This window comes from Sturnus vulgaris, chromosome 5 (genome assembly GCF_052056855.1).
Source record: "Sturnus vulgaris isolate bStuVul1 chromosome 5, bStuVul1.hap1, whole genome shotgun sequence".
In the NCBI taxonomy this organism is placed as follows: Eukaryota; Metazoa; Chordata; class Aves; order Passeriformes; family Sturnidae; genus Sturnus; species Sturnus vulgaris.
Window position 1 is genome coordinate 33,133,342 of NC_142247.1, and position 25,305 is coordinate 33,158,646.

General features: G+C 40.2%; 1 protein-coding gene across 5 annotated transcripts in view; it reads right to left on the reverse strand.

Moving 5' to 3' along the window:
* Positions 1-3,116: 3,116 nt before the first annotated feature.
* Positions 3,117-25,305, reverse strand: part of RFX4 (regulatory factor X4) — an 87,059-nt gene continuing 64,870 nt past the window's right edge. For 4 of the 5 annotated variants that reach the window (XM_088165382.1, XM_014876949.2, XM_088165380.1 and 1 more), the window contains exons 14-18: positions 23,143-23,262; positions 21,721-21,882; positions 15,421-15,583; positions 12,962-13,100; positions 3,117-4,667 (exon numbers count right to left, since the gene is read on the reverse strand). In XM_088165382.1, coding sequence (XP_088021508.1) covers positions 4,395-4,667; positions 12,962-13,100; positions 15,421-15,583; positions 21,721-21,882; positions 23,143-23,262 — 857 coding nt within the window. In that variant the 3' untranslated portion in view covers positions 3,117-4,394. The remainder of the gene's footprint in view (positions 4,668-12,961; positions 13,101-15,420; positions 15,584-21,720; positions 21,883-23,142; positions 23,263-25,305) is intronic. The other variant, XM_088165379.1, reaches the window with a different exon arrangement.

The window sequence follows — 25,305 nt, forward strand, 5'->3', positions numbered from 1 at the left end:
GACTCCATCTCCCAGCATGCCGAACGGCGCCGCGCGCCGGGCTATATTGCGCGGGGCACGATGGGTGCTGTAGTCCGTGCCCACAGCGCCGAGGGCGCCTGCCGGGAAGCGCGGCGGTAGCGGGCTCCCGGGACGCCCGGCGGCACAGGGCGCTGCCCGGCATGTCCCCCCGTCCTCCTGAGGCTTGCCCGATTGTGTGCTCTCTGCTAGCCGCCCTGTGCACACCGTGTCTGTCACAAGGCGAAGGGCTGCCACAAGCGGGGCTGGCCCTCCTTCTTTAGCTTTTAGGTCATTGGGCTGCCACCGCCGGCGAAGTCTGTGCGTGTTCCGTGTGAAGCGGGGCTTCCCCACAGCGTCTAGTTGCAAAACCAACCCCCTTTTTCTCAAGTCTAACCCACCAGAGCAATGACGGTACACCATTGGGAAGTTCTCCGCTTTGTTCAGGAGGTGGCAGGAGGAGAAGGCGGGCTGCATCGGCAGAGCCGGGCAAAGGTGAACCATGTCTGTACGGAGGTTTTGTAAGACCGTGGATTTAAACCACACCGAGCAGATACACGGTATGTCCATACTCAAGGTACCTATAATGGAAATTCATTGTCCAGGTAGCAGAAATTGATATGTTAACAAAAAAACAAAAAAACCCAAACATGTTCGTACGGAGCTGTGGCCGGTCTCTCCTTGAAATCTTTATTCCTTCAATTCAGGAATCTGTGACAAAGAGAAACCTTTCATCTCACAAATGACCGGTTCCATAGTGGAAAAGGCAGGGGAGGTTGTCCCTGCGGATGGACAGGGCCCAGAGGTGGTCAGATGTGACGGTGCATGTCTGCAGTGTTAAACATGCACACCCAGACCAGAACCTGAATTTCCTCCTTACAAGTTTCTTGCCACAAGAACTGGGATATAAATCCAAAACAGCACAGTCACTGGGCTGCAAGGAGTAACAGAATCCAGCCACCCAGTGTGCAGCCATTCCTTCTGAGTCAGATCCATCTGTAAACCAATGCAGCTTTGGAGATAAACCCGGTGAAAAGTCTTTTGCCTGTTAGATTTACAGCTCTATAATAAAGTATAAGCCTGCTTAGATTTACTTTGCAGCACAGCAAAACACTCATTTTACTTGCACATCGCCAATTTTTTTTTTTTTTAATTACAAAACCTGAAAAATAAAGGTTAGGAAACTGTTACTGCCCTTTAAAGGCACATTGTTATTCATCATCAGCACGTTTTAGTTTCCACTTTATGTAGCATATGAAGGATTAGGATTTCAATGAAAGAGAGGGACAGAATAAATTGCATCCTCTACCAAAGAACTGCCAGACCTTTTCAGATGGGTGCATACCAGGAGCCCTTCCCATGTTAGTCAGCTTTATCTAAACCTTCCAAAGCAATGTCTGCCCCTGAATTTCATGGGTTTCAGGGTCAGTCACAACAGAATTGTGGGGCTGGGGAGGTCAGAGGCCATTTTTGTCAAAGGGTAGTGACCTTAGCAGCAAGAGGTATCCTGACAAAAACAGGATTCATGCTACTGAATGGAGTTCTCACTGCTCTTCCCCTGCTGAGTCTTTTTTCTACCTGGTAATGAAAAATCTCGAAGTATTGTAATGGATTTTTATAGGCATACATACATACATATATACACACAGATATATATATATTTGTGTGTAGATCTATTTAAAAATATTAAATGTGTTATGTCAATTATGCTGTAATATGTAATATTAGTTTCTATTCTACTGTATATATTATATATCTATCATTTGTTATGTTTCAGCCCATGAAAAAGATCACATCTTTATAAAAATGTGTATTTTGTGTTAGGAAAAGAGAGAATGTAAGCAAGAAATTAAAAAAGAAAGAAAAGGCAAAGGGAAAAGGAAAAAAAGGAAAGAGGAAAGAGAAAGAAGGTAATGGGAAAAAATAACATGAGAAACTGCAATTGAGACTGAATATTTTGGAATGTGATATAAAAGTTTCTTCAGCAATGTTTGCATAGTCACATATTTACTTTATATGCACATGAATGCATGGCTAGGCAAGAAACCCCAACTTTCAGTTTCCATGATCGAGGGAAAGGATTAGGTAACAGCCTGCAGACTCTGACTTGGGAGGTTTGGCAGCTGGAACTGGGATGATTTAAATCATTCTTGCCCCTCACCAGACATTATACCCAGAGGTTATGGTGCTGTCCTGAGCTGCTGCACTCCCCGGCCTGCTGCACACCCTGTGACCTGGAAGCTGCCGTGCTTTGTGCTGCTGTGGTGGGGTCTGAGCTGCAGTGGCCCAGGACGAGTCCTGCTTTCCCTCACAGCTCTTCTCTGCAGGTGGTGGCCTCTGTTTCACCAATCTATATACTGCCCCCATGGATGTCTACTTTAAATTTCAAAGCCTTCATCATTCAACACTCCTGAGGCATCAGCACAAGTTTCTAAATTAATTAAAAATAAAAAAATACTGTGGAGGGTTTTTTTTTTGCAAAAGATGTTCCAAGCCCTGTATGACTGATGATGTTCTTGGCTGTTTTTCATAAGCAGCTTTGTGGTGCTGCTGTAGGTCAGAATTCGCTCTCCCAGGATGCTGCAGTTCTCCAATCAGAAAGGTTTTATTATTTCTGGGTCTCACACTGTGTCCAGTATCCCTCCTCTTTCCTGAACAGTCTACTTGAGCTCTTGAAATCAGGGTAGCAGAGTTGTCCACTAAAGTGTTAAAGGATATGAAATATTTGTATGCTAATATTTGTATGCTCTTTCAGTCAATGGGGATCAGGCTTCTTTTGGTTTAACAATTTACTGTAAAAAAGAGAGTAAGTGCTTCTGGCTTCCCTTGAGTGGTGCTTGGGTTCACCTCCATCCTGATCCTTCCAAAGGCCCAGCCTTGAGTTACTGGCCAGTTCTACCCACAGACATCTCACCAAGGCATCTGGTCCTTGGAGGGACCATGGCAGGTCATGATCACCAGTCCATCAGGCAAGTGGAGGTGCATCAGCAATCTGCCATTAATTGTGCTTGTTCTTGAGTCCTTCCTTGGATAAAAACATGCCTGATGACATCTAACTTTTTTTGAAGGTCTGCAGCTTGTAGAAGTTTTTGCATTTAAGTAAATTTGACTGGCATCTATTTACTTTCAAGAACTTTATTTGGGTGTGAAAATCCCTCATTTATCTTGCACAACTGTACAAATAACACTTATGTCCATTTTAGGCATAAACATGGTTACCGTCACACTGGGTGCTATCAAAGATTTTATTTACAAAACAATTACTAAAATGCCTGTTGTCATATTTCCATTTATTTATTTCTTACCCATAGGGTAATAGGTCCACCATAATTGCTTGGTGCGTTTTATAATACAGAAGAAAAAGCTATGTTAATAAAAACTAACAAAAACTCACAAATAGCTACAAATCTGACAGAAAATGTCTAAGAAAAATTCTCCCCAAAATACAATACATTTTTCCACACATACACAGTACAGAGTAACTTCAAAGGCACAGCTTTGAATTTTGTTTTTGTAGACGTATAGAGAATTATCACCACATGAAGGAATTGAGAGAACAGTTTCATACCTGTCAATAGATAATTAAGCAAATAATCATGTTTGCATTGTCATTTTCTTTATATAATTGCTTCATATCATATTTAACATATGTGGCTCTGAATCCAAAATCTTCCCAGTCCCCAAGTCCCTTCTTACCTTGTCATTACTGACCAGAGAAGTTAGATTTTTCCAGATTGTGCAAACTCAACACAAATACATATATAATAAGAACAATAGTCAACTTAAGGCAGTGTATAATTCAATGCTACATGTCTTTTCTTCTCTTTTGTAAAGATCAAACTTACTGGATCAACAGAAAGGTGCATCAATATACAAAGTTAGGTGTAAACTGAAACCTACAGCAACACGTGTCCTTTTAAGGAACCAGATAAGAGGAACTGATATGAGTAAGTGATGACTTGGCTGAATGATTTTTAAGGAATGCATTAAGAGCTTACAGAAGAACAGATGATGGAGTTTTGCTGAGGGTGAATTTCCTGTCTTTAATTCAAATTATAAATAGGTCCTGTTTCGGTACTTTTTTTTTGTAAGACTCATTAAAGTTTGTCAATAAGAGAGGGGGTAGAAATGGCTCACTCAAACTGGGAGCACACAGGGTTGGCCCAGAATTTAAAAAGGCACAGGTTGGCCCAAAAAGTGATCTAAAACAGCACAAAAGTATTTTTCAGCTACAGGAACATTCAGTCATAGTGGTCTGCCCACGTTAGGAACTGCATTTATCTGCCCGGGATCTTTTCCATTTTCACCTCCCTTGAGGAACGTCCATGAAAAGTCCCACACAGCATGAAGCTGTTGTAACTCTTGTAATGTGTGGGCTCAGCTGATACCAGTCATCTTCATTTAGCCCAGCCTGTGGTGGCTTCCCCATTGATGTAGGCAAAGCCAGGAAAGTGTTGCATGTGCTCGTACTCAGAATTCCTGCGTGTTGTCAAGGGCGTGTACATGTCACTGGAATTCCCATATCTTGTGGAGTGCATGGAGGAGCTCGTGTAGCAGGAGTTGGCAGCTGGGACCTCTGGCCAGCGCGGAGTCACTGGTGTGGGATGCAGCCTGGGGGTACTGCTCATCAAACAGGGTTCCATTCTTGATGTTGGGCCGTTGAAAGGATACTACAATTTAAAAAAATGAAATCAAAGAATCATCTGCCACATGCTTCATTTTAAAATAAGGACTGGTGGTGTTACAATTCTGTGTTTAGAAAAGCCAAAATCATATGAATTAGCAGCTATCCAACAACAAGGTATCATACTGAAGGTAAATATCAGATAATCAATGTCTGCTGTAAACCAAAGTTTCAGGGAAAGTCTTGCAAAACAGTCACTGATTTTAAATATTGAATTAATTTATCAAAGTGCTAGGTGTATCTGAGAGCAGAAAAATAGATTTAATTAGGTTTTTTTTTCTCCCACTTTTTCCTCAAAAACTTGCTATTTACTAAAAATCAGAAAATAAAATGTCCCAACTCTTCCCCATTCAACAGAGTTTTGAAGGAGGAGAGCAAAAGAACTTTATTTCTGGGAAGATGCCTTCCCTTTAAAGTGCTCACAAGACATCCTGACAGTTTCTGCAGGAGAATGGTATGGTCTGGCCCCAGAGCCAGCAGCTAATTGGAGAACTTCTGAAAAGAGGCAGGCAGGAGAAGAATCCTTCTAGCCCCCAGCTGTTCACAGTGACACTTGGAAACTGGGAGTCAAAGTATGACAAATGGCTTCCACTAAGGAAGGGCAAGATAGGAAGGAAAACAGAATTGCCTTTGCCCTCTATAGCCACAGGCTGCCCAGCAACAGGAAGTAAATTGTGCTTATGAGGGCTTGCTTAGCATGTATTTATCTTATTGCCTGTCCTGCAGCAGCAGGATAATCTGTGTGCTGTGTCTGAGGAATGACTCTCCCTGTTTTGTCCCCATTATCCATGTGCACCACAGATACAGTGAGGATCCCTGTTACTCTTGGCCAGCCATGTATCTTCACATCTTCTACATTTTACATCTTTATACCTTTTCTGCAAAAAGTGTCGTATTTAAAATTTCCATTTCTTGGGTTGTTTGACACTGTGGTATTTCTTTAACTAGAAAGCTGTCACCAAAGTACTTCTGATGCTTACAAACTTTGCAAGCTGCATGCCAAAGCTTTCTATGGCTGCAAAACCTCTTCCTCATATTTTGGAGGTTTATGGAGAGAACAGCTGGAGTAGGTGCTCTTAGGAGAGAGATAGCAGAGATTCCTAAGAGGTCTCATTACATTACTCCACTGTGGATGGGCCCAGGGTTAATGAGTTGCCTAAGAACTGTTACATAAGCCCAAGGCAATTGCAGCAGTGTTTCCATGACGAGTTTGTGCTGTCTCCCTTCAGACCACAGCCAGGAAGGCAGCCCAGCCTTGGCAGATGTATTTGAACAGTTCACAAACCTCAGGCAGCTCAGAGCCACACACTGGCCACTCCTAACTAGAGAAGAGAAGAAAAAGAAGACATTTTTGCCAACATACTGTAGTTAGTTAGCCCATCCCTGTGTGTCCGGGGAAGACAGGCCAGAAGGCAGATGAGAGGGAAGACGTCAAAGGTGTTATCTAGCCTGTATTCCCCATCACCACACAGGCTGGATCTACCTGTGCCATCACAGCTGCTGAAATGGGGTGTTCAACTGCAGCACCAGCCTGGAACATCGACATTTCAACTCTGTTCTGCTAATCCAGCTGCCAGAATAAGCTGTCCTGGCAACACTGACAACAGGTCTGTACAACACCATCTAAATTTCCATCTTCACCTCAGAGAAAGTTTTTTTCAGTAGGAAAGTTCAGTAGAGCTTACATACTAAGTGTCAAAAGCTTTATATTCCTTGGAAGGAGAATCAAGTTTTCAGACTTGTTGGCTTTCCAAAAGCTTTCATTGAAGATGAGAACTTCCAATGACCAGCAACAATGAAACTCAAGCTTTGAAGCAATATGTGACCCAAGCTAAAACCCCTTTAAACCCCACTACTTTCATCTTTGTCTTCAGTAGTGTTTTACTTGATACCAGTTATGGTGGTGTTTGCCTTTATTACCCATTGATCTATACTTGAAACCACTGTAGATTCTTGTACTAAAGAGTGTACTTACAACAGGGTTACCCTAGCCTTCTACCATAATACACTAGTGATTCTCTCTTTTCTCCTTCCCAGTGAGTTAATTGATCTGTTCTGTTCTTAACCATAACAGAAGCCTTTGCCATCTTGACTCAGTGCAATTTTCCTTTGAGGTTTTGAAAGGAAGGTTGTGACTTCTAATAGGGGAACTACTTGCTTTCATATCCCTTATAAACACCAAGAGAAATCCTTGCCTTCAGCCAGGATAATTTGCTATTTGAAAATGTGTAATCAGTAAAAACATTCACCTATCATCAAGAAGAAGAGAATGAACTCTGGGAATGTTGTGGTGGGTCTTCTTGTTGTACACGGCAGCATGTGGGGAAGCCACATTTTGTCTTTTTGGTCATTTGGAACCACAAAACTTGTGCCACTAAGCGAATGAAATCTTGGCTCCCAGAATGAACTTCAGGATGCACCAAAAAAGAAAGCTCTTGCTCCTCCAGTCCAGCCCAGAGGCCATGCTTAGGCTTGCTGAGAAGGCAGGGGGATGGCTGTGCATGAGGGGACAGGATACAGTGTGCTGCTTTTCCTTTTCATCGGGTGCAGCCGATGCAGCTGTGTTTATGAATGTGTCATGAATGTAAAAAGAATAATTGCTTGAAAATAACATGGACTCTAAATATCCAGTATTTTACAATAAATTCTGTTATGACTGAGTGCAAGATGGAAAGTTTTGTAGCGGTAGGTCAGCTAATCGCAAATGACTCAGTGGCTTCTTTTTCCCTACAGTGAAGAGACTATTGAAAGACAATATTTTTAAAGTACTCATTGGCCCCTGCCTGACTATTAACTCACCCAATGAAGCATCTATTCAGCCTTGTTGGAGTGTCCAAAGCAGAGCCATCTGGGCGGATGCCTGCCCATGCTGCCTGAATCACCTTTCACACTCTACATCCGGTTTAATGAAGAGTGCTTAAGCTGAACTCAAAACACTGGGGCCTAGTGATCTTTGCCAGATATAAAAGCGACATTTGTTGGAGGACTCTTGACAGGAAATTACCATTTTCTGGGTTGACTCACACTTGTTACTACTGCTGCCATTAGACCTAGACAAGAAGCCCTTTAAGCCTGTGAGACTTTGAGCAGATTATTGTTAAGGCCTTGCCCACAAGAGTAAAATTAATTCAATTTCTTTTAGTATCATTTTAGAAAATACAACGTTAAATATGTCTTCCTGTGAAGTGAAGGCTGAGGTTCTACAGTGAAAGGATGGAGAACAATCTCTTTATCTTTATTCTCAACTCACCAACCAATTATAAGTGGTTTCAATGTCCAAACAACAAAATATTTTCCTTATGAATGTGGCTCTGACTTTACATTGTATTAGCTCCCACTTTTGCTGAATGCTGTAAATTAATGTTTCATGTTAGCCACTAACTTTAGGACTCACAATTAACGCATACCAGAAACTACTGAATTGTGGAGAGCTGGCTATAAATTAACTTCATAAAAATATGCTTAAATCTTATAAAATGACATAATCAAAACTATTCATTAAATGCATCTTTATCACCCTTGATTGGACCCTTTTCTCCACAAATTGAATCTTACTGAATCTGTTAATTAAGCTGAGTCAAACTTTGAAGTCCATCTAAGTGATTTTGGTACTTTTGGGAGTGGCAGTTGGAGCCTTCAGAAAATGCTATTTGTAATTATCTCAAAAGGAGTTAAGACATCTGTTTCCTGTTGCATTCAATACATAATTACTTCAATTACATGCTAACAGTCTCAAGGCCCTTATGAAGCCATACAGTTGGGAACAATGACTTTTGCTGTATGGGTGGGATTTGGGCAGTATTTTTGTCTTTCTGTCATTAACAGCTGTTTGATGACAGAGTGGTTATTGAGGAGGGTGTTATTCTTACTGCACTGGTATAGCCATGAGTTTATAATGTGTATGTGCTGGAGGATCAAGAACTTTTCCCTCCTTTTTTTTTCCCCCCAAAGTAGATGAGCCAGAACAACATGAATGGACACTAAAGCACGGGCTCAATCTGAGAGAGGATTTCCTTGGCTCCCCCATGGTCACAAAAAGTTACTACTGTCTTCCAGTACTGCTTCTAGCAAATCCTGCTGCAGAGGTATATGAAGGGAAGACATGGTTTTGTGGAATTGTGACATGCAGTATTTTACAGAAAAACTGAATAGTGCTGCATGCTGCAGCCTGGGAAATGATACGTGACCACTGCACTCCTCAGAGCAGTTCAGAAGAGCCAGAGTACAAAAAATGTTTACATTTCCTTTAACTATGGCCCAAACACTGTGCTCTGGGCCTCTGAGAGGTGCAGACCTGATCTACTGCTGAACAGCAGACTGTACTGCTGCAGCATTTTCTAGAGTGATTTGTTCTGTCCAGGCCGTGGAAGTAAACGATGATCTTCATAAATGCAGCTTAAAGGCAGTAAAAATAAATAAATAAATAGATTCATTTGTGTCTTTAAGGTAGGAGCTGCATGGTACAAAAGGAGAAACATTGCTATGCTACTTCTATGGCTGTCACCTGACATTGACCCTTTGGAGATGGTTGTTTCATTTAAGAGTGGCAAAGGAGAAAAGGTAAAATGAGGTTGTGTTTAGTGTGGCATCTAGGAGGGATTCTCAGGTCTAGGTGGCTGATCTGGCAGCTTCTTGACTGAGTCCCTCCTACCTACTCTGAGATCAAGTTTGCACAGAAAGGCTGGAGGGGAGCTCCAGCTCCATCAGGTTCCCTGCTCAGCACAACTGAGAGAACAGGACATTCACACCCTCCCCAGACTACACCTGCCCTGCAGTCCTCAGACAACCCTTGTGCACAGAGCACCTGTCACAACAGAAACTAAAGAGATGATAATGCTTAATTCTGCAAGCAAAATGACAGAGAGGAGGTGAGGAAGGAATGATGCAGATCTATACTGTCTTGAATGATAAGAGTAGATAAACAGAGAATGAATATTCACTATTCTTCATCACCCAAAAAACCCTAGGGCACCCAATGCAATTATGAGATAACAGACTTAAAATTAACAAGATAATGAGTATTTTATATGTTACCAGATATGCTAAAATGTATAGTGCTGCAGATTTCTCTAATTATTCTTCCTACTATAAGTGTTAGCCTTGAAATTTACAAAGAAAAATTACTGCAGCATGAATTAGTCTGTGTCTAAGGAAAAGGTAGAACTATGTGAACTGAAATACTTTGGACAGCCTGAAAGAGGACTAAGACCTGTTCAGCCAGGGTGAATGTTGCAGGTGAAAGCTGTGCTCAGAAGCCAGTCAAGCCTACATTGTGGAGGGGGATCAGATGTGACTTCGTGAAGGTGTTGTAACTCTCTGCTAAACGCAGCATAGGTCGAGACCTCTCAGAGGCTTTTTTCTACCCTGGCACCTGGTACCTAAAACTGCAGAAGCAGATGAAATAAAGAACTGATGAAATAAAGTCTCAGTATAGGTGTGTTTATATACACACACTCACACGAAACAGTCCCTTTCTATCTGGTGGTGGAATAGCATTAGGGTATTGTATGCACTCCTGCACTACAGCTTAGAGAATTAGGTAGTAACAGATCAATCTGTAGATCATTTTTCATTTGTCAGGCTCCTGGCCAGTAAGCCAAGTCAAGAAAAGAGCAATCAGGCCTGGAATTACAAGTAAGGAACTGTTCTGAGAATTATTCACAGATGGTGAGGGAAGAAAAAATTCGGATTAAGACCAAGGTTTGAACAGACTGTTCCTGTCATCAAAAAGAGTCTTAGCCATCAGTGGGAATTAGCCTATAATGCCAGATCCCCTCCTGCACTTTTTGAGAGCTGTAAAATAATGGGTAATAATAAATATTAAAATAGTAAATAATAAAATATCTACATCTGTGTGACTTCTTCCCCAGCACTGCCTCACTCTAATTCTAGTGACAAAATCAAAACTCTCAAAGTAGTTGATAAAACCTCGAGTGTGTCACTCTCTTCCTTAGTAGAAGATTGAACATGATGTTCTTCATAACCGAAATAACTATTAATAGCTCCAGTTTAAACCCCACCTCAACTACATGTCACCTGTTTGGCTCACACCCTTGTCTGGGACAAGGGCTCTCTCTGAATGCATGTTTGTAGAGAATTTACCACACACACAGAGCTTTTTTTTCTTAGGAATTAATCCCTAGACACTAGCCTAAAGGACATGGTAGAGTAGTTGCTAAAGTTGAGCCAAAGTTCTATATTTGGCCAGAATGTAGATTATAACAAAGACTTCATTTGAAAGTTATGGTCAATGCCTCCTCAGCTGATTATACTCCCACTGCTCTGCACATTGCAGCTCCTTTGGTTTCAGTATTGTGGCAGCTGTTGATATATTCATTGTAAATTTGGCTCCCTGTATTTTTATTTTGCAACATCATGAGTTCTATAGCAACTCCTTCCAACGTGTCCCCCACACAAAGACCACTAGAAAAAGAACAGTTCCTTAACATCTTTTAGGGCCATCTTATGACCTTTTTTTTTTGTTAAAAGTGGCTAAGAAATTACTTATTATCAGGGCAGGCATTTTAAAGATGCAACTTATCTTTAAAAACACTGTCAGCAAATTTTATATCAAATTGTTAAAGACTTTGAAATAATTTTTCAAAAGCAAGGTTCCGGTTTGTATCTCCTCTCAATAGAGAGCAAGTACATTGATAGAGTTTTGTTGGCTGTGTCCTACTGTGCAATTCCACCTCAATTTATTAGCAGCATGAGAAAAAACATGCCACATAGAAATTGAAATATTTTTCCTTTAAATTGTGATCATTAAAGCATAGCTTATGATAAGCATAGCTTATGTTCTTCGTATGTGTTCAGGACAGTTCAAAGACTAGCAAGAGAGGAAAAAATGATCTAACATCTGCATTTGTAGAGACAGCCTACTATGAAAGAGATTTGCCTGAGTTCAGTGTTTGCTACTGTTTGCATACAGCATGTTAACCACGATATGAGTAAACTAAAAATGTGTTGATCTAGATTTGCTTTACTTGTTTCTTGAGATAACAGGTTAAGAGTTATACTGAAAAATTGAGGAAAACAAACCCATGTCCTGTGTCCCAGGACACTGCACTTAAATGTTCATTCACTTTCCTGCTGAAGATAGAGCAATTGCAAAAATCCTCAGACAAAGCCTTGTGTAGTCTGACAGACCAGGTGTGACACAAATGGGTGAGAAGTTGTAGCTTGTCCTTTCCATAAGCCAGGGAGCCGTGGTCGAGCTGCTCCAAATGAGCATAATGGGTTTGTACAGATCTCAAAAAGCTTTAAGGAGATCAATACCATGATTCTTATCTTACAGCTGAGGGAAATGAAGCATAAAAAGGAGAAACGACTCCTTTAAGATCATGTGGCAGACTGATTTCAAAGACCAGAATGAGATGCATCTTTCGTGTGCTCAGTTTCAAAGCACTACCAAATTCACATCTTTGCCTCTGGTATGAAACTGTTGCAGTCCAGTGGTGATAATTAAGCATGGCAGTCCCTGATACACTTTTATAAATTTCCAGAAAAGGATGAGTGGTGCCATGTGGGTGGAATACCCCCATGCCATCGCCTCCTCCCTGTATCTGCCCTTTGCTGCTCTTCCAGCAGAGAGCCCAGACAGCAGCTGCCTACACTGAGGAAGCACCAGCTGCATGAAGCACTAAAGCCCTCTGACAGTGGCATTACTTTGGAACTCTTGCCAAATCTGATCTTCACACCTAATCTGTGCTGGCTCCCACTGGCTCAGTGTCATGAGGTGGAAGAGTTACTGATACAATTTCTCACCATTGTAGTAGGAGACTATAGGGTACAGATTAAACAAACTCTGTAGTGGTGTCCTGAAGTTATTCAAACTATATGCACAACTCACTGTTTTGGCAAATTCCTAAATGTGGTTATCTTCAAAAGCCCCCACAAGAATTCACTATGGCCTCTGCATCTTAAGCTAAATGAGAACACCTTTATTTCTTCTTAAGGATCTCTTCCTGCTCCCAACAACTAAGAATCATACAAACAGTTATATTCATTTTTGCTTTAGCTACTCCTTAAAACAGAAACACTTTTCACAATCCAGACTGCTGGATTTTAGAGTTTGTACTTTATACTGACAGTCTAAAGCTACTTCTGATTGCCACTAAAATTAATTGCTACCTAGGTAATATTAGAAAATAAAAATAATAGGAGCCCATCAATATCTAGATGGCTTATTGATTCAGACAACTAATATGCTGATAAATTTACAAACTGAATTATTTTAAATGTTATGACAACTATCATCAAGTAACAAATGTAGATTACCTGTGAAGAGCTTCTGTGGTAAGCTGAGTAGTGAAGTGGACCAGAAATAGCAGTGTCATGTGGTAAGGATGGATACTGACTCTGCATTGGATGGGGATGCTGGTTGCTATAGCTACCATAGTTGTAACTTCCTGTGTATCTGAAATACATCAAAAAACACTTTTAGTATGCACAATAATTTATTCCCACTAATCATTCCACAATTTTTATGAAATATACCGTTGTTTGGGGTTTTTTTAATTGGAGGATGATATTTTAAATCTTTTTCAAAAATATATTTTCCAGCTCAGATGGAAAGCAGATGCCACTAGTGAAAGTGTGTGTCCAGCACAACATCAAATGTTTCTGTGACTAATTTTAAACTGCAGATTCAGCTCTGCACTTTCTGAGAAGAAAGGGTCTTTCCCTTTTATTGTTATCTAATGCCATGTTCCCAGTAAATTGCTATCCAGGCTGAGGTAAGCCCTAACTTGAAGAACTACAGTGAGTTCAGCTATCTCCTTGTACTGCAGTCAGATGTTCCTTTTTTGGGAGGGAGAGAAGCGAATTTGTTTGAATCTGCAACATACAATCTTCAGCTTTAGCACAGCCAACTCAATAAGGGAGTGGAGAACCTGTCTACTTTCTTTGTTGAATCCCAGCCTTCTGTCTAGGGACATCCAGGGGCAAAGGAGGGAACCCTTTCCTTAGCTATTGAGTCAGTGTTTGTTGGCCACCATTGTTTGGACCATTCAACAGGAGAAGACGCATGGACGCTTTCTGCAATTTCCCCATTTTTGTGAACATGTGAACACCTGATCTTTGTTGTCTTTCAGAGAAGCTGATTCACCTAGATTAAGATGTTCCTCAAATCACCATAATCCAACACCAGAGGCAAGAGATTCCTGCAGAAACAACGAATTCTCACATATGCACACACATATATATAACATACACACTGCCTGTGTCTGTTCCAAGTCTTGAATACTCTTAGCTCCTGAACTTCTGTGCTGCTCTATTTCTGCCTCCACTTAATATTCATATTTCTGGGTAAGAGAGATGTTCCCTTTCTCTTTATCCAGGTTTCCCCAGTAAGGGCTTAGCAGTGACTTTCAAACAGATATCTAAACCTAATCACATCCAAGATGGAAGAAGATACAGGGTTCAAATTAATATACTGATACCCTTCCAAACAGTTTAGAGTCTTTCACACTGGGAAAGCACTTCTGCAGTGTTAATGAGTTTGCAACAAGACTGAGGAACACAGTAAAACCTTTTGAACCTCTTGCATCATAGCAGCACTCGGGCATTGGCTGATCTTGTTGTATTGTCTATTATTTCTCCATTGATTAGTTTAGGATTGATTTTTTAGTTATGGATATCTATGCGTTATGCCCTGAATCAAATGAGGATGGCACAAAAGTGCTGCTTAATGGAAAGAGCAGTGAGAGTTTTAGCAAGTGTCTGAAGTTTTTCCAGATAAAATAATGTTACATAAATCTATACCTGTAAATATTTTAATTGAGAGCCTTGAGCAAACTTTGGTGATGGAGAATATTTGAATATTATGGTGATAATGTGTCTATATCTTCAAACTGTGGACTTTTTTTATCTGTAGGTTAACAGTAGTCATTGAATCACTGAGGTTGGAAGGGACCTGTGGAGTTTATCTAGTCTAAGCCCCCTGCTCAAAGCAGGGTCCACAAGAGCAGCCTGCCCAGGATCATGTCCAGTTGGAGTTTGTACATCAGCAAGGATGAAGACTCCATAGCTTTTCTGGACAGCCTGCCCCAGTGTTTTATCACACTTAGAGTAAAACAAGTGTTTTGTTCATTTATGTTCAAACAGAATTTCTTCTGTTTGTGCTTGTCGTGTCATTAAATACTACTGAGAAGAACCTGTCTCTGTCTTCTTTACATCCCCCAGCAAGTATTTATTGCCTGATGCTAAATAACCTCAGCTCTCTGTGTATGACAGATGGTCCAGTCCCACAATCATCATCAAAGTGGCCCTTTCTTGGAGTTACTCCAGTGTGCCTGGGTCTATCTGGCACTGGGGAGCACAGAATTGGATCCAGATCCAGTGCAGATCTCAGCAGTGATGAGCAAAAGAGAAGGATCACCTCTCCTGACGCATGGTATAGTAGGGTTGTTCTTTAGGCACATCTATCTTTTTCAAACATGGCACAGGAAAACAGGAATCAGAGAAGAAATCTACTTAAGCCTTCTCTTTTAGAAAATCTCCTCCAGGCCTACTGTGGTTTTGAATAGAATTAAATGAGATTATAAAACTAAGACATAATATAATTATAGAATAGCTACAACAGCCAAAGAATTATGATGCCAGCATCTTTGCAATACAGACTTAACTATATCAAGAAACAGCTTTTACTGTATTTCAAAAAAAACCACCTAAGCAGAAGTTCATCCAAATCCCACCAAAAACACATTAAAAAACCCAAGCCAGTGGAAGTGCCTTACCCATGTTCTTCTCTGTGGGGATACACAGGTATCCGGTGTGTGACGGATGATGAAGGAACGTGTGGGCTCCTCATGCAGGGCAGCTGTTGGGAATTCTCAGCAGGTGACCCAGCAGCTGTTGTCACAGTGTAGGTGAGTGACCATGTGTAGGATTGCATAGCCCCTGCAGACAGAGAGGAGCCAAAGGAACTTAGTTAACATGGGCTGTCATCCACAGAGGTGCCATGCCTTGAGACAATTATAGGAAAACAACCAATCAGGCAATGATCATGGAAAGTGCACTGACCGAAGTGAACAGACCAGTCGTATCTGAGGCATAAATATCAACACATATAGATCATTTGGAGCATGCAAGGATCCAGAAGAATGAAACATATATGGAATGGCTCACACTATGGACTTTCAGTGTGCTATTGAAATAATTTTTCAGAAAAAAAATGAGACCCTGGAATAGGACTTCGAAATGGAAGAGCACCAGTGCTAAGATTTCTCAGGCATGATACACCAGACCCTGAGGTCTCTCTCTCATGGAGAAGGCTGCTGGCCTGCTCAGCTCTGAGGCTTGGACTGAGGCAGGAATTATGATCAGAACAATGAAGGATTAGAAAAAAAATAGTGTTATGCAAATAAGTATCTTGAATCCTTTTGCAGTTTGTACCTGTTCCACCCAAGTAGGTACCAGCCCTTGTAGTGGCAACACTACAAAGATCTCCAAATTATGACAAGTAGATAGACAAAAATAGCCTAGTAATTTCCTTCCTGCAAATAACATTTCTTTCTTTTTTTTTAATGGCAGCAGAGACTGGACTTAATTTATTTTTGTCATGTAGAACGTTTGTGGGAAGAGCAGAGCAAAGAAGTGGGTTTTCCATTTTGCTTAGAAGGTGTTGAGTTTTTTAATCATCCTGATCCCTTCCAGGCAGGAACTCCAGTTTCATGAGCCAGCTGCTGAGAAACCTTTGTCCTTTGTACACACCCCTTTCACTCAGGAGGCTGACAGATCCATTGTTCCAGTATAACATAGCTCTTGCTGGAGGTCATGACCATACTGGCTGAGATTACCCTGCAAATGAGGACCAGAACACTGAATTTAACCCAATGAGAACACTGGTTTGGGGGGATCTGGGCATTCTTGACTCTTTTTCTTCAGGTAAAAGGAATTGCAGGAGGTGACTCAGGTTTTTCAGTATGGATTCTAGGGCTTCCTGTAGCATGAAAGGGGTTTATTCAGAGGGGGAAGTCATTGTACTCCCAGGTCTGTGTCCACACCATGGCTTTGGGAAATTAAAAGCCTATTTCAAATGTGTGTAATTTTTTTCAGGTGTGTGTGATTTTATTTGGCAAAATCAGGCAAATTTTTTTTTTTTGTGTGGGAAATGCTTAATTCTGCAACTGAAGACATTCCGAGCTTTACAAGGTAAGTCAAACTTTAAATACTTCATCAGGGTGTGATTTGGTGCTCTTACAATAAAAATCTGTGGATGTGTTATGGCCAAGAGTATTTGTGATAGGTCTCTTTTCACATGCCACTGACTCTTGAATTTTCTGTCTTTATCTCCTCCCAATGCAGAGGATCACTGAGATCCCCAAGACCCCAAGGAGAAAAGCTAACTCGTGTTGCCACAGGCAAATAAACATTCATGGCTTCTTGAGTTGGGAAAATGTTTAAGGAAGCCTGCCTTTACTAAAAAAGACAGTTTAGGTGGAAGGGACCAGAAGTACTTATGCAGTTACCAAATAGCTTCATTTGAAAACAAAAGAGTTTTGAAAATATCAACAACTTGTCTACAGAATATTTTAATGAAACATTTCAATTTCAAAAGGTCAACATATTTTCCCAGTGTTATCTTCCAAAAGAAAATTTGCAACTTTCTTTCAAAACAGGCCTAAATACAAAAGGCAAAAGCAAAGAGAAAAGAAAGAACAACAAAGAGGTTGAAAAACCCCAAATACTTATTTTTAGGTAATATTATTGTTTGGCGTTTTTTTCCCACTTTTCACTTCACTATAAAACAAAAGTTTTACTTTGACCTGATTTTATTTTTTCCAACAAAAAATTGGCCATTGATCCAAGAATCTCGTGACCTTCCTAGCTCTAATATGGAACAGTAAAAACAGAGACAAAAGACTCTGAATTTTATCAAATATAGTGATTTGACTGGCCTCAGATATTGTGATAATCTCCTTTCCTTTTTTCAAAAAATAGCGGCGATCTTATTATAGTCTGATGATAATGAGTGACTCCAGGACAGCAAGTTGTTTCATGTGCACCCTGTGGGAAGTCAAATTCCTTGGATGAGAGATGCCACTCCTGGTATTCAAATCTAACTGGCAGTCACCTCAGTTCAACTTTAAAATAAATAATTGGAGAGTAACAAGCTTTATGCTTGTCCAGATGTCACAGAAACAAAAGCAGAAAGTAGGTCTTGCATTGGGAGAGCTGTAAATATCTTGGTTTAATTTTCCTAACCAAGAATTGTCTGAGGTACTACGGGATGGTACCTCACACAGCTGCTCGAGGGAATACTCCCTTTCTTTTGCAGGTTATGGTTCAGAAACAAAATATATTGGGTGTTACTCTGGGTTTACAGAATGACAGAAAGCAGTGCAAATATTTTTTCAGAATGTTCTGGGGAATCTACAGTTGCCTCACTTCCCTTTGCCTTTGTGGAAGGGATGGTATTATTTTCAGTGACCTAATTACAAAGACAGGGGGGAAGGATGGAAGATGTCGACAGATTTGCAGACTCTGTGTAAGTATGAGGTCAACCAGGATAGTGCCAACGTTGTGGTGGGTGGAAAAGGAGGAATGAGTTAAGTGTGAAAAGTTTTCATAGTTAGCTTTCTAATATCTGCCTAGGTCCCAGTCCTTTATGAATCATTTCCTCAGCTGGTTGCAGAACTGAACTCCAAGAGATGAAGTCTCTTTTAGATATGACTGAACCCAACTGAACTGCTTTTTTGAAATAAGCAAAAACAATAGCGATTGAGCAACGATTTGCTCTGCTTTCTGTTCTGAACATGCAGGATTTGATTAAAATAGGGAAATTAATTTATTATCACTCTTTTTTTCTCTCCTTTTTAAAAAAAGTTATTTTGAGGATAGTAATCAAGAGGCCATCTGATCTGTAGGGGAGGCAATTATAAATGGAACTGCTATTAGTCCTACAACAGCCCTGTTGTCATTGATGCCATCACGTACACCAGTGCAGAAAAAACCCAAAAGCTGTTTCATGATGCTGCATTTTGTATCTGCTTTAGGCCGGAGTAAATGACCACCAAGACACAGTGAGACACTCCCAGCACTGTGTGTTATGTCTGATAATCAGCAGTACTGTCAGCTTGAAGCAGTCAGACCCCCATTCTGCCCCCACACAACAAACAAATCACTTTACCTATGAAGCTTTAGTGAAACACAAGCCCTTCCATTTGAAGGGAAGAATTGCCTTTTGAAATTGAAACCTTTGAGGTTTGTACTCTGCAGCTATGAGAATTAAACTCTGATTGTTGAGCAAGAGCTGATGTTCTCAAATATTCATGTGAGTCCAGGAGCTGAGACTTTTTCCATAGGAAAAGAACCAAAAATTTGTTCTACTCATGCACATAAATATGAGAGGTGCTAGATCTGTGCCAGTATTCCCAGAACTTCAATATCGAGCCCAGACATGGAAGAACAGTGACTTTTAATGACCATTACTGACCCAAAGACTTTTTTCATGCGTAGATTTCTTAAAATTGAACAGCAAACTTAGTAAACGCAACAGTAAACTTAGTAGTTTACTAAGATATTAGGAACTAACAATTTAGAGTTCATTTTGGGTTGTCTGAAAACGATTGCATTGGCAAATGAGTAATCAGAGCTTTAAGAGGGGCTTAAAGAGAGAAAAGCATAATCAGCCATATAGCTATCACTTTTATTACAATTTTGTTGCAGTTTGAACAATCATTAATCTGGCTTTTGTGATTTAGGAAGGATGGAGGCTAATTAACCTTTTAACTATCTAGCAACCTAACAAAAAGATTTAAATAAAACGTTACTGGTGCCATGACAGATACCACAGTGTGGTACATAGGATTTACCTTTCTTTTGCTCAGTATCATGTCATTGCAACAGTTTAATTTGCTGGTTTTGTACTGACCACTGATTGAAGGCAAAAAGGTTAAAATACAAGTTTAATCGTTAACTTTTATTGCGAATGTCACAAGCAAGAAAGAGTTAATGGTGCCCTAAATTGGGGAACTGAGAGCTAATGGAACTAGTTCTCAGGATCTGCAAAGCATTTGTAGAATTTTACATTTACCTCATAAAAGACACATAAGAAAATCAATAGTGTGATCTTTCCGGAACACATGTTCCTGTTTCAAAATACTCTATGCAATGCCACAGATTCGTATGTTTGTGTGCATGATGCATCTTCAGCACTCCTATTTTAAATTGGAGCAATTTCCTTTAGCTGAGACTTGTTATTTTGTTTTGCTTTACATGAACAAACACTGCATTCCACGGTGTAATGGTTAGCAAACTAAAAAGCAAACTAGAACTAGTCCATCTACATGATGAACATAGGAAACAGAGGCATTACTAATTGCTTAAATTAAGAAAAAAAGAAATAGCCACATATTCATATTTACTGTTAACCAGAGCATTACTTGCATTGACAAATTTGGCTTGTGCAAGACAAAAATTATTTTCACTCTCAAAAGTGAGACTGCTCCAGACCATAAGTCTAAAATTAAATTAAACCAAAAGAAAGCCTTTAAAATAACCTTAAAATGAAAACCTGAGGAAAAAAGAACTAAAATAATCAGAAATAGCTTTCTTGCCTAAAAAGTTCTAGTATGGGAACAACTGTGGTTTTTCTGTACCTGTAGGGAAAGATAGAAAGGGACTTCTTACGAGGACCTGTAGTGACAGGACAAGGGCAAATGGGTTTTGGTTAACTGTTATATGACAGTCACATGGAGTTATGTTATCTGCTGCCCAAATACAAGTCCCTCAGACCTCCATTCCAGTCAATGGCCCTGGAGAACACACAGTTCCTTTCTTTTCAGTCCTTTATTTCTGTATATAGCCCTGCACCATACTAAGTTCTGGTTCCAGCATCACAACCATCCCACAAAGCCTACAGGTCAAGTTCCACACAACATCAATGTTTCAACAAGAGTCAAAGATCCTCACCACCTCCACTGTCACCTGGACTGAAGCTGTGTGGTCACCTACCCAGTCTAGGAATCATCAATCTCTTGTATAACTGTTCTGAGGGGTAATGACTTCCTATTTCCCTCCTAACTATTGTATTGCCTCCAACAGTGAAAAATCTTAAGTTGTGATGTAGGGACAAATATTTTTAAATCTCTTTCCCGCACAACATGCATTGTGCTTCCCTGTGGCGCCTTTGAAAACATGGAAAACATTTTTCAGAAAGATTTATTAGTTCTTTAGCCACTGCCAAATACTCTAGTGTGGTAAATCATCACTTTATGACATTCTTTCAAGATTTTGTAACTTTTCTAGTACACCACAAAAGCGATAGTTTCCACATTCTGATTGTACATCCTATTCAATGAGGAGCAGCAAAGCTGGAATTTTACTGCCTGAAATGCCTTCTGAAAGTCACTTACATTTCTGCCTTTCCATGAATTAAGAGAATACAGACAGACTGTCCTGCCCACATCCAAAAGGTAATGAGTTTTGCTCTAGAGCACAGAGAACGTTGGCCATTTATGCAGCCCAAACAAGGAGCTAGTTCTGTTTTATTGTTTCCTGTCAATCCTACCCACAAGTTTAAGCTGTCCCTTAAGTGCAGATTTTTTTAATTTCTGGGCCCACCAGAACACAATAACCTTATCAGCTGCCATAATAGAGTATAATGCAGAAAATAGGCTTCAAACATGTAATTCCTAATTTCTAACACTGGTTGATGAAAGTTATCAGCAATGTGTAAAAGATTCCCAAGAGACACTTTCACAGCTATTTAAACATATTTGAATGTTAAATATTTTGAAAGATACCCATTTCCCAGCTAGGAATTCCTGAACCACTAATGATTTGGGCTTTTGCAAACCTCACTAAACTTGAAATACTTGGCACTCTTCCTTCAGGTATCTAAAATATCCAAACATCAGATCTTCTTTTCTGGTGGAGTGCACATGGTGTGTGGATACAGTGAGAACAGATTTCTGGCTTGGGAAAGCTTCTCATATCTTGCAAGCCAGTACATCATGTTCTGAGTCTCAATTTTAGGAGACCAAGTGCAAAAGCCACCTTCAAGTAGATTTATCTGCCAGAAGCCAACCTACCTGTAGTAGCTGTTATGCCACCATACTCTGGGGACTGGTTGCTGATGGGTGATGGGGCAGAGGGCACTTCCACAGAGGTGGCAGATTTAGCTGGGGAGAACGGCGCTGGGGAGGGAGTTGGAGCAGCTGGTTCACTCAGAATAATTTCTTCTCTTATTTCTGCTGCAAAATGAGAGAAAACCCATCAAACATAGCTAAAGGTAGAGTCAAGGAATACTGAGAAACTTTCAAAAAAATCAAGCAAGCAGTTAGGTTCTGTAGAGTGTATTAAAAAAAAATGAGCAGGAACCACAGATCTTTGAAAGAAGTACTTCTATAACATTCACCATTACAACCTTCAGTGTACCTTCAGAAAACCTCTTAAAGGAATGTGGTATTTTTCCTCTTGTGTAGGCAGGAAACTGGTGCATGGACAGCTTAAGTGTTATACTTCTGTAATGTACTATTACATGTCTAAAATTAGGAGTCCAGTCTGAGTTAGGCATTCCTACACCTCCTAGAGACATTGGAAAGAAACAAGAGTCTCCAGAGCATTCCTGTGGCTTTGGGCCATGATCTTCTTTCTTTGTTGGCTAAAAAAGGAGAATATTCTGGACAGTTTTAGCTTCTAAAGGTATGTGGAAAATATGCAAGAATAAGCAACTTGTTTGTCAAAACCCGAGAGGCTATGGCAGGGCAATGAATTAAATTCAAGTCTTTCACCATACAGAAGATAGTACCCCAATCACTGAAATGTTTTTCTTCCCATCAATCAACAGGGTGATAAAATAAGTCACAGCTAAAATGGAGAAGGAAACTTTCAAAGGTGACAGAGAGACTTAATTTGCCAAAATTAAGGACATGCAAGTAAGGAAGATCACTGAGGACGTCTCATTACAAGGGGTTGCCAAGAGCAGAAAAAACTAAAGGCAACCCCTGCTTGCTTCTGTTCTGGCACGGCAGTGCAGACTGGAGCAGGACTCAGAATCTCCTTCTGTGCAGGCACTCAGAGTGTAAGTGTACCAGAAACAACAGCTTTGCCTTTTGTCTTTTCTCACTCCTGCTATCTCTTCCTCTCATTTAGACCGGTACAAATCCACTGATATGAGTGAACTTATTAACACCTAGTCAACTGAAATTCAATGGTGGCTTAGAAAGATTAAGATAAAAGGTTCAGTACAAAAATTTCTTACTGAAACACCAAGTGAGTGCTTAGGAATGAGGTTTCAGACATCCATAGTGACACTGTGAAGCAGGCAGTTCTCTTTCAGAATATATTACCCAGGGATGCCTCCCAAATTATTTATTTCACTTCATGATAGAAGTGCTTTGCTCTTTGATAAGCCTCAGTGGGTTAGATAAGAATAAAGATATGTCCTAACATAAAAAGTAGAGAAACCAGTGGAATAAAACAACAAATAATGAATAAAAGAACAGACTCACCTGTGCTTCCTTCTCCCTTCATTGCCCTCATTAGCTCATTAGCTTTCTCCTGACAATGGAGTGATTCTAGCAGGTATAATACGTAGTCATCAAACATCAAGTGAATAAGGTGAAAAGACCCTGGTAATAAAGTGAACAAAAACCAAAACAAAACAAACAAACAAACAAAAAAACAAAACAAAAAAGCCATTGACTGTCTTAAATACACTCATTAAACCAATTATTACGGTACTCAATACAAACAGCCCTGAATAAGACTGCCTCCATGTACTGAAATATCTCTTTTACTCAAGGTAACAGAGGTCTAAGTAAAACCAGGGAGTAGCAAACTGTTCATTCTTAGATTAATACAGGTTTCTACAACCAGTTGTGATTTAGGGTGCAAGAAGACCAGCTAGGTGAGAGCTGCCACCTGAAGGTTTCTTCTTCTCCTACATTAGCACTGAATGTCAGTTTTGACAACTGCACAACAGTAGAATTGTTTCCTGTTGTCTAAAGGACGTATCATTTTCTGTCAGAACCAGAATCTCAAACTGGCTGCCTTAGTGACACATCCTGGTATGAATTTTCTGAACTACCTGCAAAGAAAGGAAATTTGTTGCTTCCCATAATTTATAAAGCATACATATCAGGGATGGTGAAGAAATGTTTGATCACAAATCACAAGAAAAAAAGATGTGTAAGAAGAGACCACAGATATTTTTTGGGGGGGAAGTAAGAGATGTAAAACATCAGAGCTGAGACATTGTGTTGTGCCCTCTTGAAAGGACTAACACCCATCTGCAGGGGGACACTGACAAGTATCAAGGAGGAGTTTGTTCCATTTATGCAATAGACTCCATGACATCAAGTACCTGTAATAGTTCCAGACAGGACCTTATCATACAGTGGGTTTGGCTTTTTAAAGTTCTTTTGTTCATTTTAGACTTGCACGGAGTATTTAACACATGTTTATTTAAGTCACTAAGTAACTCTGACAAGTACAAGTACAGTGAGGTTAAAATAATAGCTCATCCAGCAGCTAGCTTAATCAGAGAAAAGTTATCATCTGAGATAGAAAGAGAGATCAACTACTGCCCAGACAAAATATCCCCCCAAAAAATCTTATGTGGAGGTATTCCTTTGGAAATTCCATTATTGCATTTGAAGAGAAATATTTTCATGGAGAAAAGATCAAATGAGTTTCAAATTCAATCGAATTTCATAACGACTGGTTTCTTCACAGGAAAGTTAGGTTTACCTTGAGATATTAGTTTTTATCACAATAAAGCATAACGACCCCTATTCCAGCTTCTATAATCAAGCATGCTGCTGTAGGGCAGAAGTGGTTTGAAAGACTCAATACCCTTATTCAATTCTAGCTGGCAGTTCAGCTTTCAGAGTGACTCTGAGCACATTCTTTTTCTTTGTGACCCCGATGGTCTTTGTGTTTCATTCTCTCCCTCCATGCCTGCACGGTTTTGTTGTCACTGATACGAGCTGGGCACACACCCTGGGAAGTGAACGTGTGCCCCTGTGCTCTCGGGCAAGGCAGCACAGAAACAGGACACACCTGACTGCAACACCTTTGCCGTGGGGAGGAAACCTCTGGCTGCTGGTGAACCTGAAGCATCCAGTTCTTCATTTGTTTCATGTGACTAAGCAAAATGGTAACAGATTTCCCCAGACTTTCAAGGGTAAAAAGTGGGGATCTTCGCTTAAGTACTGCAGACAACTTGTTTTTAAAAATCCTTTGGGCTCAAAGTCTTGTTAATTAAGCCCTATTCGATTTAGCAGTGCAATAAAGACAGCAGACGTGGCTGAGCACCTTGTTACTGACCTAGGATTTCCTCAGTGGAAACCTAGATTTTCAAGAATCTCCACAAAATATTTACTCTTCTCTTGACTACAGTTTTTCAGTGGGAAGTTTCCATTTACTCTAGTGCAGTTACTACAGATAAGTAACTTCAAGGTAAGAAAAACAGGCTAAAATGCTGGCAAACTTCATGTAGTGCTATAAAGCTCAGGGTATTTACTATTTTCTATCAAACTCCTTACTCAGCCTTCAGTAGAAAATAAGGAAAGCTGCTTGTAGTTTTATAAAAATATTTGGAAGTGCGAACTCTAAACACTGTAATGGTGTTTGCTAGCAAGCAAACAACAAGAGCCCAAGATCTGCTATTT